The sequence below is a fragment of the Epinephelus lanceolatus genome, chromosome 8, assembly GCF_041903045.1.
Source record: "Epinephelus lanceolatus isolate andai-2023 chromosome 8, ASM4190304v1, whole genome shotgun sequence".
NCBI classification, from domain to species: Eukaryota; Metazoa; Chordata; class Actinopteri; order Perciformes; family Serranidae; genus Epinephelus; species Epinephelus lanceolatus.
This window is the reverse complement of record NC_135741.1, coordinates 2,147,310-2,162,219: the sequence shown is the minus strand read 5'-3', so window position 1 is coordinate 2,162,219 and position 14,910 is coordinate 2,147,310. Positions and strand designations below refer to the sequence as shown.

Here is a 14,910-nt window from a genome sequence, read left to right as displayed (position 1 = left end):
TCGGGGTTTGGGTAGAAACCCGGACACAAAAAGGACTACAAAATTTGGAGGTCAGCCCTGACATGCAGCGAGCAACTCATTTCTGAGTTTCGGCCTAATCATGTATGTACAAAATGCTATAAGGCTATTTTACCTGTTCTGAAGACATGATGATGATCACGCATTACACGGCCAGCTTCAGGAAGTTCACCGGTATCGTTGGCTTGTCAACAAATGCACGCGCAGAAAGATTTTTGCGACAGTTGTAACAGTACCGTTTTTTGTCTTTAGGGGGAGCCCGTGAGGTAAAAAGCACAGTCCTCCATTGTGTTGCTTTAACAGTTAAAGTTTTGATTGTTTGTATTTTGTGTTTCTGTGTCTTCTGGGTTTTCACATAAGCCTGTGCAGGTTTCTGCCACACCCTCACATGCACTTCTTTATATCTTTTATTCCCTTTATTTTTTCCATTTATGTTTTGTGAAACAAATACAATAAAATTAAAATAAATAAATTTGGTGAAAGAGGTATCAGTGAGTACAGCACTGTGTACTGGGAAGAGCAACACTAACCCGCAACTCACTGTGTGAGCTGCTGTAATCTACCTGTAAACAACCAACACACACACACACACAGACCGCCCCCAGGCCAGCGATGACACACATTCCTGCAGTTTACAAGAATGTGTGTCAGCAGTACAGATGGTTCTTCAGCTGCAGTTGCTATAAAAAAGAGGAACTTGTGAATCAACACTTTAACATGAAGCTGTTCACTGTGGTCACACACACACACACACACACACACACACACACACAGACACACACACACACACACACACACACACACACACCTTAATCAGTTTAATCAGTAAGTCAGTCCTAAGCTGTGACTGTTGGAGGCCTCTGGGCCGCTCCCTGGCCTGCAGGTGGGGGGACCAGTCGAGTGACTTCTGCTCTAACACTCCCTCAACTCAGCAGTCTGACTTCCACACACACCTTCACTACATTACTCACTGTAAGGCAAGGCAAGTTTATTTGTAGAGCACAATTCGTACACAAAGTAATTCAAAGTGCTTTACAGAACAAGAAAATGCATTAAAATCACAATACAAAATAAAAACATAAATAATCATTATAAAATGAACTTTAAAAGAGAAGAGTGCAGATAAGATCCTTTCAGTCATATGCACAGTGAAATAGAGCTGTTTTGAGCCTAGATTTGAACATTGTCAGAGTAGAGGCCTGTCTCACATCTTCAGAAAGACTGTTCCAGATTTTAGCTGCATAAAACTGGAATCCTGATTCCCCATGTTTAGTCCTGACTCTGGGCACCACCACGAGGCCGGTCCCTGAGGTCCTCAGAGTCCGAGATGGTTCATATGGCACTAACATGTCAGAGATGTACTTTGGTGCTAGGCCGTGGAGAGACTTGTACACAAGCAGAGCTGCTTTAAAGTCTATTCTCTGAGCCACAGGAAGCCAGTGTAGAGACCTGAGCACAGGACTAATGTGCTCGTACTTCCTGGTTCTGGTCAGGACCCGAGCAGCAGCATTCTGGATACCACAAGGATACCGACTGTAATCCCACAATGCAACACGCAGTGCATAAAGTGAGGACACAGTGACCCCTGAGCAACATGATGCATCACTGCTGCACAGTAATCCAACAACATCAAAAGTCATTCTGTAGGCTGTGGTTTGTGGTTTTGTTTCATTAGACTGTGTCATGTTGCAGTATCATCATCGTTGTCTCAACACAGTGAACGTCAGGTGTTGCAGTCCCAACAATAAAAAACATCTTTCCATACTCCTGACAGCCTCCTGCTATGAAAGAAGAGTTTGATTTCAAAGTGAAGTGTGTCACATTTAAAGGATTTAGGGGCGTTTTGCAGTGAATAACAGATTACAACCAGCTGAAACTTCTCCTGGTTAGAATTCTTTCAGTGTTCATTGTTCAGGAGCTGAATTATCCACAGAGGTCTCTTCCTCTCCTGAGGAAAAATATTCAAAAGTATCTACAATAAGGCTTCCACCTCCCCATCTGCATCGCCGATTTTCTTTCTCCAAAATGTTCATAAGCAAAGTTCCTGAAAAGTGAAAAGTGTCTGAGAACATGAAGTGTGCTGGTGGACGTTTACTTTAACTATGAAGTGATGAATGACGTTATACCTGCACCACCTGCGCAGCAGGTCTCAGATGGGGTCAGTGTATCAGGGTGTGAAGTGAGGTCAGCATGAGACTGAACAAACCACAACATCTCAGGCTGCTGTCAGCTCTAGAGTGGTCTCCTGAATCAGGGACTCATGTTGTTCCAAAGTTGTATAATTGCCTAGAGTTGGTTCGTGTTCTCACGGCAGCATTTACAAGAGGACCAGATCAAATGCCTTGTGTGAGAAAGCTGCTCTTGATTGGTCAGAATTTCCATGTGGGAAAAATCCAGGAAGTAAAGCAAACGTTGAAGAAGAGTACACTTGCAAGATAAATGTGACACTTTCTAATGTCACAATGGAGGGACAACTACGCAGGTTGATTTTAGCGCTGCTCATCGTGGACTATATTGCTGTCATTGTTCATTTTAGTCAAACCATACAGTTTGAAAACGAGGCGCGGCTCCAACTAGAAAACAATGTTTTGATGCATTGGATGTGCTGAATGTGCATATTAAGGCAGTACAGGAGGAGGTGCACATTAATAATCCTCCAGGACTGTAACATGCTCATGTTTAACCCAAACAATGTGTCATGTGACTGCAGTTGCTTCACATCCAGGTCGGAACACCTTCTCACCACAAACCAACCGCACCAGAGTTCCTTTGGAACCGGACTGAGGCCCTGAGTTTATTATTTTATTTCAACTGAAAACGGTAAACTTTAGTTGCATTTTGGCCAATCGTTTACACGACAGCGGCGTTTTGGGTGCCTGAAAACGCAGTGTTTTGAAAACGGGTTCTAGAGTGCAACTTTTTGGAAACGGCAGCGTCTCCGTTGTCATGTAAACTTGCAATATGCAGTTCCTCTGAAAACCGACTTTTCGCACATGCGCATTACGGTTCCAGTCACTAGGCATGCCGACCGTCACAACAACAATGGCGAGCTCTGTTTGTGCTGCTCACCCTGTTGATTTGAAGTGAAGTGTAGATCTGTTACTGTAGCAACTCCACCTCATCGTCCATCCAGACAAAGTTATCTGTGCATGCTTTCGCCATTGTGTCTTCTTTGTTTTGGTTTGCAATCACCGCATTGTAGAGGAAGGCGCTTCAGCGCAGGCGCATGGCGTCATGCCGTGGTGTTGCTTTGCAAGTTTACACTGCCACCCATTGACCCGGCGTGCATACTACAGCATTTCCAGTAGATTTTGCGGCTCCGTGTGAACGGGGATCGTTTCAATAACGTCGTCATATAAACACAGAAGTTTTTTAAAACGCAAAGGACAGACTTTTCCGTTTTTAGAGAAACCGTTGTCGTCTAAACAGGGACTGAGACCACCTCTTCAAGAAGGTCTCAGTAAAAGTTGTTTTGGTGTGTTCACACCTGCACAAATGAATCACACTGAGTTCGACTGAACTGAACCAAACAGGGCAGGTGTGAAAGCAGCCTTAGATAAAGTAGGTTGGCTGCGGAGTGCTACGTCACATACACAGGTATCAAAAGCATTTTTGACCAACAAAGGAGGGAGAGGATAGACAAAAATTAAACAGCCTTTACTGTACGGGCTGTAAGAGATGTTGGTTGGTGATATGAATTCATCTTAAGGACTGGATGCTATAACATGAACTGCTTCTGTTTGTATCTAAAGCTAAACGGCTGTTGTTTTAGGGCTTGAGGACATTTAAGGCTCAGACCTGAACATTTTCTGACAAACAAGCTCTATTTTGATGCGTTTTTTATGCACTTGGTAATTGAACACATTTAGTTAAATTAGTTGGCATTTAGCAGCTTTAGGCTTCAGATTAGGTTTCTTAAAATGTGAATGAGTTATTAAAATCAACTTTATACAAAACTGGAAAACGCTGCTCTCTGAATAGATAAATAAACCGATGCGCTCCGCCTCTGCGCTCCGTACGCACCACAGCTCCAAACTGCACGTCCTTTTTGTTTAATTCAATTATCAGAGATGCGATGTGGGAGATGTAAACATTATTTCAGGTTGAGTGATGGTTTAATAAGACTCGTGGAAGTGGGAAAGCAATTCAGCGTTTGTCTGTACTAACACCGGGCAGCTGGTGAACCTGAATCTGAGAGTTGGAGGGAGACGCTGTGATTTTATGCCGGACTGTCTTACCTGTTGTTAAACCTAACGGTGGGTTACTGCCATCACCAGACTGCCCGTATTAAGATGTTTTAATAGTGGTTTAATTCCACAACAGAGATAAAGAATGCGGAGGTTAGGGGCAAACGCTGTCGTCATGTGGCTGTCCATGACGGCAGGTCAGGGAGACGTGATGCTGCTCTGCAGGGTGCTTGATTTGCGTGCAGCTGACACAAGGGAAGCTGCAGAGAAAGGAGCAGGGGCTGAACTCAGACGCAGTTGTCGAGCAAACAACACACTTTAAATTGAGAAATGATGCCATGGGCCAAATTTAAAAACTTCAGCAGTCACATCACTACTAACAAAGGAAAATAAAATGTATTTCTCAACTCCACTTCACTCAAAATAACTTCAAGTCTCTTTGCTTGTTCCATGTGTCCGCAGGTCAACAGGATGCACCTGTCCACAGTCATTATCACCTCCTTATATGGTGCTCACTGGATATTCATGGGCGGGGTGTATGCTACAGTAACTGCTGACTAGCCGGAGCACACCGTCAGTTTGGCATTCATGAACATACACACCTGCCTACGAACAGCTCGCTCTGCAACCACACACACTCAAAAAGCAGTTGTATCGTGATGACGATCCCATCATTCCCTGCTCAGTGTCTTTTTCTCACTAACAGACACACCATCCACTGTCCCGACCTGTCAAGCTCCCTGACTTCATGGTTATTTGTCCTGAGTTTGTAGTTTTATTTTGGTAACCATTGTCTTGTCTCCTTTCACATCCCACATCCTGTCAAGTTTCCCTCCTTTGTTATTATTTACCCTGTGCTAATGTGTCTCACCTGTGTCTGTGTGTGTCTCACCTGTGTCTCTGTGTTTCACCTGTGTCTGTGTCTCACCTGTGTTTCTGTGTGTCTCACCTGTGTCTCTGTGTGTCTCACCTGTGTCTCAGTGTGTCTCACCTCTGTCTCTGTGTGTCTCACCTGTGTTTCTGTGTGTCTCACCTGTGTCTCTGTGTTTCACCTGTGTCTGTGTCTCACCTGTGTTTCTGTGTGTCTCACCTGTGTCTCTGTGTGTCTCACCTGTGTCTCAGTGTGTCTCACCTCTGTCTCTGTGTGTCTCACCTGTGTCTCTGTGTGTCTCACCTGTGTCTCTGTGTTTCTGTGTGTCTCACCTGTGTCTCTGTGTGTCTCACCTGTGTCTCAGTGTGTCTCACCTCTGTCTCTGTGTGTCTCACCTGTGTTTCTGTGTGTCTCACCTGTGTTTCTGTGTGTCTCACCTGTGTCTCTGTGTGTCTCACCTGTGTCTCTGTGTCTCACCTGTGTCTCAGTGTCTCACCTGTGTCTCGGTGTTTCACCTGTGTCTCAGTGTCTCACCTGTGTCTCAGTGTTTCAGTGTCTCACCTGTGTCTCTGTGTGTCTCACCTGTGTCTCTGTGTTTCTGTGTGTCTCACCTGTGTCTCTGCGTGTCTCACCTGTGTCTCAGTGTGTCTCACCTCTGTCTCTGTGTGTCTCACCTGTGTTTCTGTGTGTCTCACCTGTGTCTCTGTGTGTCTCACCTGTGTCTCTGTGTCTCTGTGTCTCACCTGTGTCTCTGTGTCTCACCTGTGTCTCTGTGTCTCACCTGTGTCTCAGTGTTTCAGTGTCTCACCTATGTCTCTGTGTCTCACCTGTGTCTCTGTGTCTCACCTGTGTCTCGGTGTCTCACCTGTGTCTCTGTGTTTCAGTGTCTCACCTGTGTCTCTGTGTCTCACCTGTGTCTCTGTGTCTCATTGTCTCACCTGTGTCTCTGTGTCTCACCTGTGTCTCAGTGTCTCACCTATGTCTCAGTGTCTCACCTGTGTCTCGGTGTTTCACCTGTGTCTCAGTGTCTCACCTGTGTCTCAGTGTTTCAGTGTCTCACCTGTGTCTCTGTGTCTCAGTGTCTCACCCTGTGTCTCTGTGTCTCATTGTCTCACCTGTGTCTCTGTGTCTCACCTGTGTCTCTGTGTCTCATTGTCTCACCTGTGTCTCAGTGTCTCACCTGTGTCTCTGTGTCTCACCTGTGTCTCACCCTGTGTCTCTGTGTCTCATTGTCTCACCTGTGTCTCTGTGTCTCAGTGTCTCATTGTCTCACCTGTGTCTCATTGTCTCACCTGTGTCTGTGTCTCACCTGTGTCTCAGTGTCTCATTGTCTCACCTGTGTCTCAGTGTCTCACCTGTGTCTCTGTGTCTCATTGTCTCACCTGTGTCTCTGTGTCTCACCTGTGTCTCACCTGTGTCTCACCTGTGTCTCTGTGTCTCACCTGTGTCTCACCCTGTGTCTCTGTGTCTCATTGTCTCACCTGTGTCTCTGTGTCTCAGTGTCTCATTGTCTCACCTGTGTCTCATTGTCTCACCTGTGTCTGTGTCTCACCTGTGTCTCAGTGTCTCATTGTCTCACCTGTGTCTCAGTGTCTCACCTGTGTCTCTGTGTCTCATTGTCTCACCTGTGTCTCTGTGTCTCACCTGTGTCTCACCTGTGTCTCTGTGTCTCAGTGTCTCACCTGTGTCTCAGTGTCTCATTGTCTCACCTGTGTCTCTATGTCTCATTGTCTCACCTGTGTCTCAGTGTCTCATTGTCTCACCTGTGTCTCACCTGTGTCTCTGTGTCTCATTGTCTCACCTGTGTCTCAGTGTCTCATTGTCTCACCTGTGTCTCTGTGTCTCACCTGTGTCTTTGTGTCTCATTGTCTCATCTGTGTCTCACCTGTGTCTGTGTGTCTCATTGTCTCACCTGTGTCTCTGTGTCTGAGTGTCTCACCTGTGTCTGAGTGTCTCACCTGTGTCTCATTGTCTCCCTTGTCTTAAAGTCTTCCCCTCCTTTGTTTCCAGGTCATCTTTACCTTCGACTGGGAATTCCAGTGTTTTTCCTCGTAGTTCTTGTGAGTGTGTTTTGGGACACCTGTGCTTGTGACTTGAGCCTCATTAAAGACCCTCAACTTTTATCTGAGTCAGTGAGTCTGCTCTGAGACGTCTCCAGTTGGTGCCTGACATTAATGTACCTTTCTAAAAACACACACAGGAAACACTTCACACTAAGACACAGCGTGATGTCAAAGTGCAGTTTTACTTCAACTTCAAAACACACTGACGTTTAGTTTCCATGTGAACGGGTCGCTTTGCTCTGAATGTGTCGGAGTCACAAATCAACACGGATACAAGTTAATCTTTAACACTTCAAACATAAAAAAAATCAAATGATTCACTTATGCACTCACACTGACACAGAACGCTTTCTGCACATTGTCCCTAAATATTCAGTGCCTTCAGAAGAATTTAAAACATTTTAGGATGTTTAAACAAACCTTTTTGGGGTAGAATAGCTTCTTAAACTCAGCTAGTTTTTCATTTTGATCACTTAAAGTTTGAACACAAATAACTTTACAGCTGAATGGATTCATCAACAGAAAATGAATTACTAAAAGCCATTTTTTAAAAAGCAAAAATACCAAATATTCCCAAACATTAAGGTTCTTAATTCTGATGCTTCGATGCTTCTCTATATGATGTGATTACTAACTTGATTTTGTTGTTGATCAGACAGAAGAAGCTGGTTGATGACATCACCTTGGGCTACAGGAATATTCTGACATTTTATGGACCAAACGTTTCATCAGTTAATTGAAAAAAATATCAGTAGATTATTCGATAATGAAATTAGAGAGGTGCGGTAGAAACTGACATGAGATGCTGCTCTACATGACAAGCTTTTTAACTGCGTTTTGCGAAGATGCCAGATATGTTTAACTGAAATAATGCACACGACATCTACAATAATAAGGATCTGAGAGTTGGAACAAAAAGAATATATCTGAGATTATTAGACAGGGTTCAAAGTATTTAAAAGTAATTTAAAGGTCCAGTGTGTTGGATTTGGTGACAGGTAGCAGTGAAACATGACGGAGAAATACTACGTGAAAAAGCAAATACCCCTCTCTAGAGCCAGTGTTTGGTTTGTCTGTTCTGGGCTACTGTAGAAACATGGCGGGGAGGACCTGCTCCCTGTGTAGATATAAACATCTCATTCTAAGGTAACAAAAACACAATGATTCTTATTTTCAGGTGATTAAACACTAAAGTAAACACACTGATTATAGTTTTGTTCATTTCTCCCTCTAAATCCTGCACACTGAGACTCTACACAGATAACAGGTGAATAAAGTTCTGAGAATGCTTTAAAACAAACACCTCCTTAAACTTTTAAAGAGTCACTCACACACTTCACACACACACTGAGCAGACCCAGCAGCTGGTACTGGTCCGGTCCCAGTACAGAGTGCTGGTGTAGCTGGTTTTCTTACCTGTTCAGGTGAGCTGGGGGTCGACCGTGTCTCTCTGCTGCTGCTGAAGCTCTGCTGCAGGGTGGAGGCCCTTCATCCGCCCACTCTGCTGCACCTTCCTGGTTGTGCCAGGTTGGCCACGCCCTCCCATACTGCTGCATTCAGGGCCTGTGGGAAAGACAGGTGTTTCCACTTCTTGACACAGGTACCAGTGGCTCTCTTTCTGCTGCAGAGAAGACATTTGAATTTTCTTAGTTTATAAATGATTGAAGGCATCAAAAAGGAATTCATTAATTTATTTCTGTATGTCATGTAATATCCCATAATGCTGCTTTTGTGTCATTGGTAGAGGTGGAGGAACAGGATGGCGATTCAACATTTTCCGGCAGCCCATAAACTCCAGTTTGAACATGTCCAACAACAGTCACAAGACTTCATAATCATAAAGATGTGAGCCTTATTTTCACTGCAAAAAGTTCTATTTATTAAAATTGGTAAATTAAAAATGAATTACAAAAATGCCACTGAACCTATTTTCATAATTATGCTCTGAAATTGATGAAGAATATTGTCGTTAAAGTTAAAGGTTATATTTTACTGCACTTTAAAAAAAGAAAAAGACAGAAAATAGCTTCATAAAAGAAGTGGTTAAGTCAACATGATCAACGCCTCATATCCAATTATGTTTTTCATTAAAAACTAGAATTACCACCAGCAGTGAAGCTTCTCCTACAGTTCACATCCGTGTCTGTAAAAACAAGGATGCTTCACACACATCCTCCCTGTGGCAGCACAGAGGATCTGTACCAGGGGTCGGCAACCTTCGCCACCAGAAGAGTCAAAGATTATTTCAAAAATCTGTTTGGAGTCACAAAACATATTTGAGCCTTATAATAAAGGCAACACGGCCTATAAGGCTCAAGGTGCGGACACACCAAACCGACATCAAAGAACTAGCGGCGACGAAAGCCAACTGTTGCGTCGTCTACGTCGCCTCACGTCACCCTGTGTCAGTTGCATTTGAACACACTACACGGACTACATCCGACGGCCAAGTAGCACGTACGTTCTGCGCCTGCGTGAGAGAGAGCGGAGTGAGAGAGTGGTACATCCTGTCAGCCGAGGGGTTTCCTATCTGTGCAGCCGAGCACCGCAGCACCTCCACGGACTATTACATCCATGTTCTGGCTAAGGCTCCGCTAGCCGCTCCCAGCTAGCCCCGGCTCTCCATTTGGATCCAAATGGAGAGCCGGGGCTAGCTCAGAGACTAGCGGAGGCTAACTGGCTGTGCTTCCCTCCGGTCATGCTGCGGCTAACGCTCCGCTAGCCGCTCCCAGCTAGCTCCGGTTTGTTATTCAGGTTAAAGTGTGAAGAAGCAGCGGGTCTGTGGGGCAGCTGAGTGAAGTGGAGCCTGAGGAGGAAGCACCGGTTAGCCCCGGTTTCACTACAGGCAGATTCACTCGCTACAAGGGTGAGGAAATAAAACCTGAACAGCCAATCAGAGTGATCTCTCTCACCGACTAGCTCTGCCGCCGATTCAACATGCTCAATCGGCCGAAAAGCCGCCGACACCAAAGTGCCGACGGTGCGGGACACACCGCAAAAACTAGGCCGACAGACGCTCACCAACGGCCCGACTTTGGTTGACCCCGACCGTCGGCTTGGTGTGTCAGGGCCTTAACTCTAATGAGCCTGCAAACATCACTATTACGTCTAAATAAGCATTCAGTAATATGCTTTACCACCAGGTGGCGCTGCAGTGGGCTGTTTATGATCATTGGGAACTTTGCAGAGTTGGCAGTAAAAGCAAACAAATGTCTTCACGCACAATTAAACTATGTGTCTTCCAAAACTTTTCCTTTTTTGGATTTATAATCCAGAGCTGGCCAAGACTACTGTCACCACCGCTGTGGAGATTTGGCAAAATGTAGAGTGAGTAGCGTCGGGCTGAAGACGACTGACGCATATTTTAGTTGCTGAAATGTTAAAACTTTTTTTTATTCAGTGTAAAGGATACACAATTTTACAATTGGAGAATGTCACCACTGACAGACTTCAGCTCATTCATAACTCTGCAGCTGTGAACCAGAACCAAGAGGAGAGAGCACATCAGGCCAGTCTGAGCTGCTCTGTTCTGACTTCCTGTTACATGTACAGTTGATTCTAAGCTCCTCCTCCTTGTATACAAAGCCCTACATGGGCTGGGACCGAGCTACATCACTAACTCCCTTGTTAACTATTTGCCTCCGAGAACACTGCGATCATCTGCTGCTGGTTTATTGGAAGAAGATCGAGGGCGCAGCCCCAAAGCTATGAACACACCACCTATAGATCTCAGAGAAGCTGCTCGCTAAATGTTTTTTAAAAGAAAGATAAAAAACTATCTGTTCACCTTAGACTTTAACTCACTCTGACTCTCCTCATACAGGTCTGAAACTCTCCTTACGCTTCATGCTGCTGCAACTTTTTTAAATTTCGTTTCTTACTTTATTTTATTATTTATTTCATCGTATGATCTGTAATTTTTAATGATTTTAAGATTTATGGTTTTGCTGTGTTCAGTGGGTGGTGGATTTGATGGAGAAAGACTGAGGTGAGTTCTCTTTGGTCCTCAGTGCCACAGCTGGGTGGTTCAGATTCTGGGGCAGCTGTGGGCCGTACCTGGCACAGACGATACCTGCAGTGAGGTTAACTCCTGAGAAGACGTTCAGAAATACAATATGAGATTTGGATTAATAGGATCTCAAATCATCATTTTTAAATGAAAATTGTTGAATCTCTTTTTAAATGTTCCTTTTATGTTTTTCTCTGTTTTATGTTCATCATGTCTGTTTTCATGTGACTGATACTGATATATACTATACTTATTGTAAAGTACTTTGTGCTACATCTGTTGCATGAAAGGTGCTATATTAATAAATATAGATAAAGAAGATTTTAAAATGTAGTTCTTTTGCTTTTGGAGTTAAGGGGGATTTTAGAAAGGATGACTTAAAGGTGACTGGGGCATAAGGTCATATAATTATACAGGGTTTATTTTATCACCTGATGAGTGAAAAAAACAAACAACCCCCCCATATTTTTTTTTTCTGAGCCATATCTGTGAAACAACATAATCAAAATTGCATGCCCTCATAGGTATGGCATCACATAGGTGGGTGGGGCAAGATTCAAACAGGAAGTCGACCCTGCGTGCATGAGGCGAGGAAAATGACATGAGCTTTGGCTAGTTTTAAACATCAGCTCATGAAATCAGCATAGCCAATGTACTGTACAAACCTTTGATAGAAACATGATTATGATGTACTACAGCTCAAAAATCAGTAAAATGTGTTTATATCATGTGTCTGTTATTAATTAAGCTGTTTTTAGTTTGTCCATATGACCCAGATGCACTTTGGCTGATGGGACGGTGCTGAAAGGCTTTGCTAATACAGAAAATGATCAGCCTTGGAATAGAGACCCATTGTGTATGCTTAGATTAGTTATTCCCACCTCTTCATGTGTGCAGAACAATAATCAACCATAAAGATATTAAGGACCAGCTGGATTTTGCTTGGTGTTTTTTGCCAGCTGGCTAACCCTAACCCTTAATATCTTTATTAAGGATCTTTATTAACCCTAATCCTAAACCCTAACACACTATCTAAGCCAAACCTAACACTTAGCCTTGACCTCTTAACCCAGCTCTAACTAATCCTAGCATTTTCAAACCTCAGTCAAACATGTTGTGTAACCCAATATATTTAATGAATTTTGGATCTCAAGGATTTTCTTTTTAAATCAATTAAATGTGTTCAATGAAATTTGGCGAGGGAGGAGGTTGCTGTGACAGAGAGGACAGACATCTTTATATTGCACGAGTTGTGGACGGACTTCAGCAATAAAGTTTAACATAAATGTACACTGAGTCTTAATTCATAATTATGAACTGGATAAGAAAAATATGCATGTGAAATGATATGTGCAAATAAATGTGTCTACACTAGCCTAAATCAGTGATGAGGTGTGTTCAATTCAATTCAAATCAATTCAAGTCATACTTTATTAAAGACACATCTCAAGGGGAGGTCCATAGCAACATAAGAGTAAGACAACAACAACATACACAATAAAACAGTGATTTACAGAAAATATAAGAGTCACACACAGGTGTACAGGCAATCCTTAAAATCCTACTGTTAACTTATAAAGCACTAAATGGTCAAGCTCCGTCATATCTTAGAGAGCTCATAGTGCCATATTATCCCACCAGAACACTGCGCTCTGAGAACGCAGGGTTACTCGTGGTCCCTAAAGTCTCCAAAAGTAGATCAGGAGCCAGAGCCTTCAGCTATCAGGCTCCTCTCCTGTGGAATCATCTTCCTGTTACGGTCCGGGAGGCAGACACCGTCTCCACATTTAAGACTAGAGTTAAGACTTTCCTCTTTGATAAAGCTTATAGTTAGGGCTGGCTCAGGCTTGCCCTGTACCAGCCCCTAGTTAGGCTGACTTAGGCCTAGTCTGCCGGAGGACCCCCCTATAATACACCGGGCACCTTCTCTCCTTCTCTCTCTCTCTCTCTCTCTCTCTCTCTCTCTCTCTCTCGTATTCTATTACTGCATCTTGCTAACTCGGCCATTCTGGATGTCACTAACTCGGCTTCTTCTCCGGAGCCTTTGTGCTCCACTGTCTCTCAGATTAACTCATATCACAGCGGTGCCTGGACAGCGTGACGTGTGTGGTTGTGCTGCTGCCGTGGTCCTGCCAGATGCCTCCTGCTGCTGCTGTTATCATTAGTCATTAGTCATACTTCTACTGTTATTATACACATATGACTATTGTCACACATGTATACTGCCAGATATTAATACATACTTTCAACATATTGTACCACAGTAGCCAGAACTATAACTATAATATTATTACTTTCAATAATGTTGTTGTAAGCTACTGTCATTACCATCTGTCCTGCATCTCTCTCTGTCTCTCTCTCTCTCTCTCTCTCTCTCTCTCTCTCTCTCTCTCTCTCTCTGTCTCATTGTGTCATATGGATTACTGTTAATTTATTATGCTGATCTGTTCTGTACGACATCTATTGCACATCTGTCCGTCCTGGAAGAGGGATCCCTCCTCAGTTGCTCTTCCTGAGCTTTCTACAGTTTTTCCCCTGTTAAAGGGTTTTTTGGGGAGTTTTTCCTGATCAGCTGTGAGGGTCATAAGGACAGAGGGATGTCGTATGCTGTAAAGCCCTGTGAGGCAAATTGTGATTTGTGATATTGGGCTTTATAAATAAAATTGATTGATTGATTGATTGATTGATGATGGCCAGTGACTCCACATCTTAGACGTGAACCTGACTGAGCTGAGTGCAGGGTCAATTAAGCATGAAATAAAACAGTTTAATGAGTTAGATACTCTACATATGAATCTATATACATCAGATTCCGTATCACTGCAGCACAGGTAGGGACTCCAACACTAGCAAACATATGACTTGCCCTGCAGCTTCTAAAACACACCGGCAGCGTCATATGATGGCGGCGTCATTGACGCGAGTCAAGTGCCGCCCCCAACACACACAAAAAGCGTCGCGCTGCGGGGCGTCAACCGGATTTCTATTGCACACTCCAGTCCGCTATAGGCTGGGAAATAGCGCTTTTTCAAGGGCGGTGACGCTGGAAAAATAGGACAATAGCGCGGCACGTCGACGCGCGTCGAGCCGCCGCCGGTGTGTTTTGGCCTTAAGCAACAACCTCATAAGTCATTGTAAACCACAGTGAGTCTCTGCATGCTGCTTTTCTTGTAGCGACACCACAGGTGGGCAGTATAAAGAGACAAATCTTTATATCCACTGAGCACATGCTGAACTTGCACAACAGCATGTTTGCTTGAGCACACATTTGTCGACATTGTCTGTTTGTCATGTAGTGACCGAGATATTTCACCTCATCACAGTCTGTGAGGGCTGAGTATGACAGAAAAACCAGGAAAGATTGATCGTCTGTCTTCCCTACTATGGACAATCATCACATTGCTTTTCTTTGCATTATACTTAATGTCACATTCAGTACCATACTGTGAACAGATCCTCAGCAGGAGCTGGAGACCAGCACTATATGGACAAAAGATAACTAGATCATCAGCATACATTAAGTGATTGATGAGAATACCTCCCACCATGCATCCCGTCACACAAGTATTTACCTGGACAGAAAGGTCCTCCATATAGACGTTAAACAGGACAGGACCATCGGTTACATGGGCAGATGTAGAGTTTCCCCACTTAACTCTCACAGTCTGTTTGGCATACCAGTACACCAGGTATAATCAGGTATTGTCACCAAATTATACAAAAACAAGAACAAGAGGGTTGGAGTCAGTTTACTTAAAAGGG

General features: G+C 43.8%; 1 protein-coding gene across 2 annotated transcripts in view; it reads right to left on the bottom strand.

Annotated features, from left to right (window-relative positions):
- Positions 1 to 14,855, bottom strand: part of LOC117257991 (deoxyribonuclease-1-like) — a 37,719-nt gene extending 22,864 nt beyond the window's left edge. For both annotated transcript variants that reach the window (XM_078169712.1, XM_078169714.1), the window contains exons 1-2: positions 14,721 to 14,855; positions 8,556 to 8,760 (exon numbers count right to left, since the gene is read on the bottom strand). In XM_078169712.1, the coding sequence (XP_078025838.1) occupies positions 8,556 to 8,695 (140 nt within the window). In that variant the 5' untranslated portion in view covers positions 8,696 to 8,760; positions 14,721 to 14,855. The remainder of the gene's footprint in view (positions 1 to 8,555; positions 8,761 to 14,720) is intronic.
- Between the last annotated feature and the right edge of the window lie 55 nt (positions 14,856 to 14,910).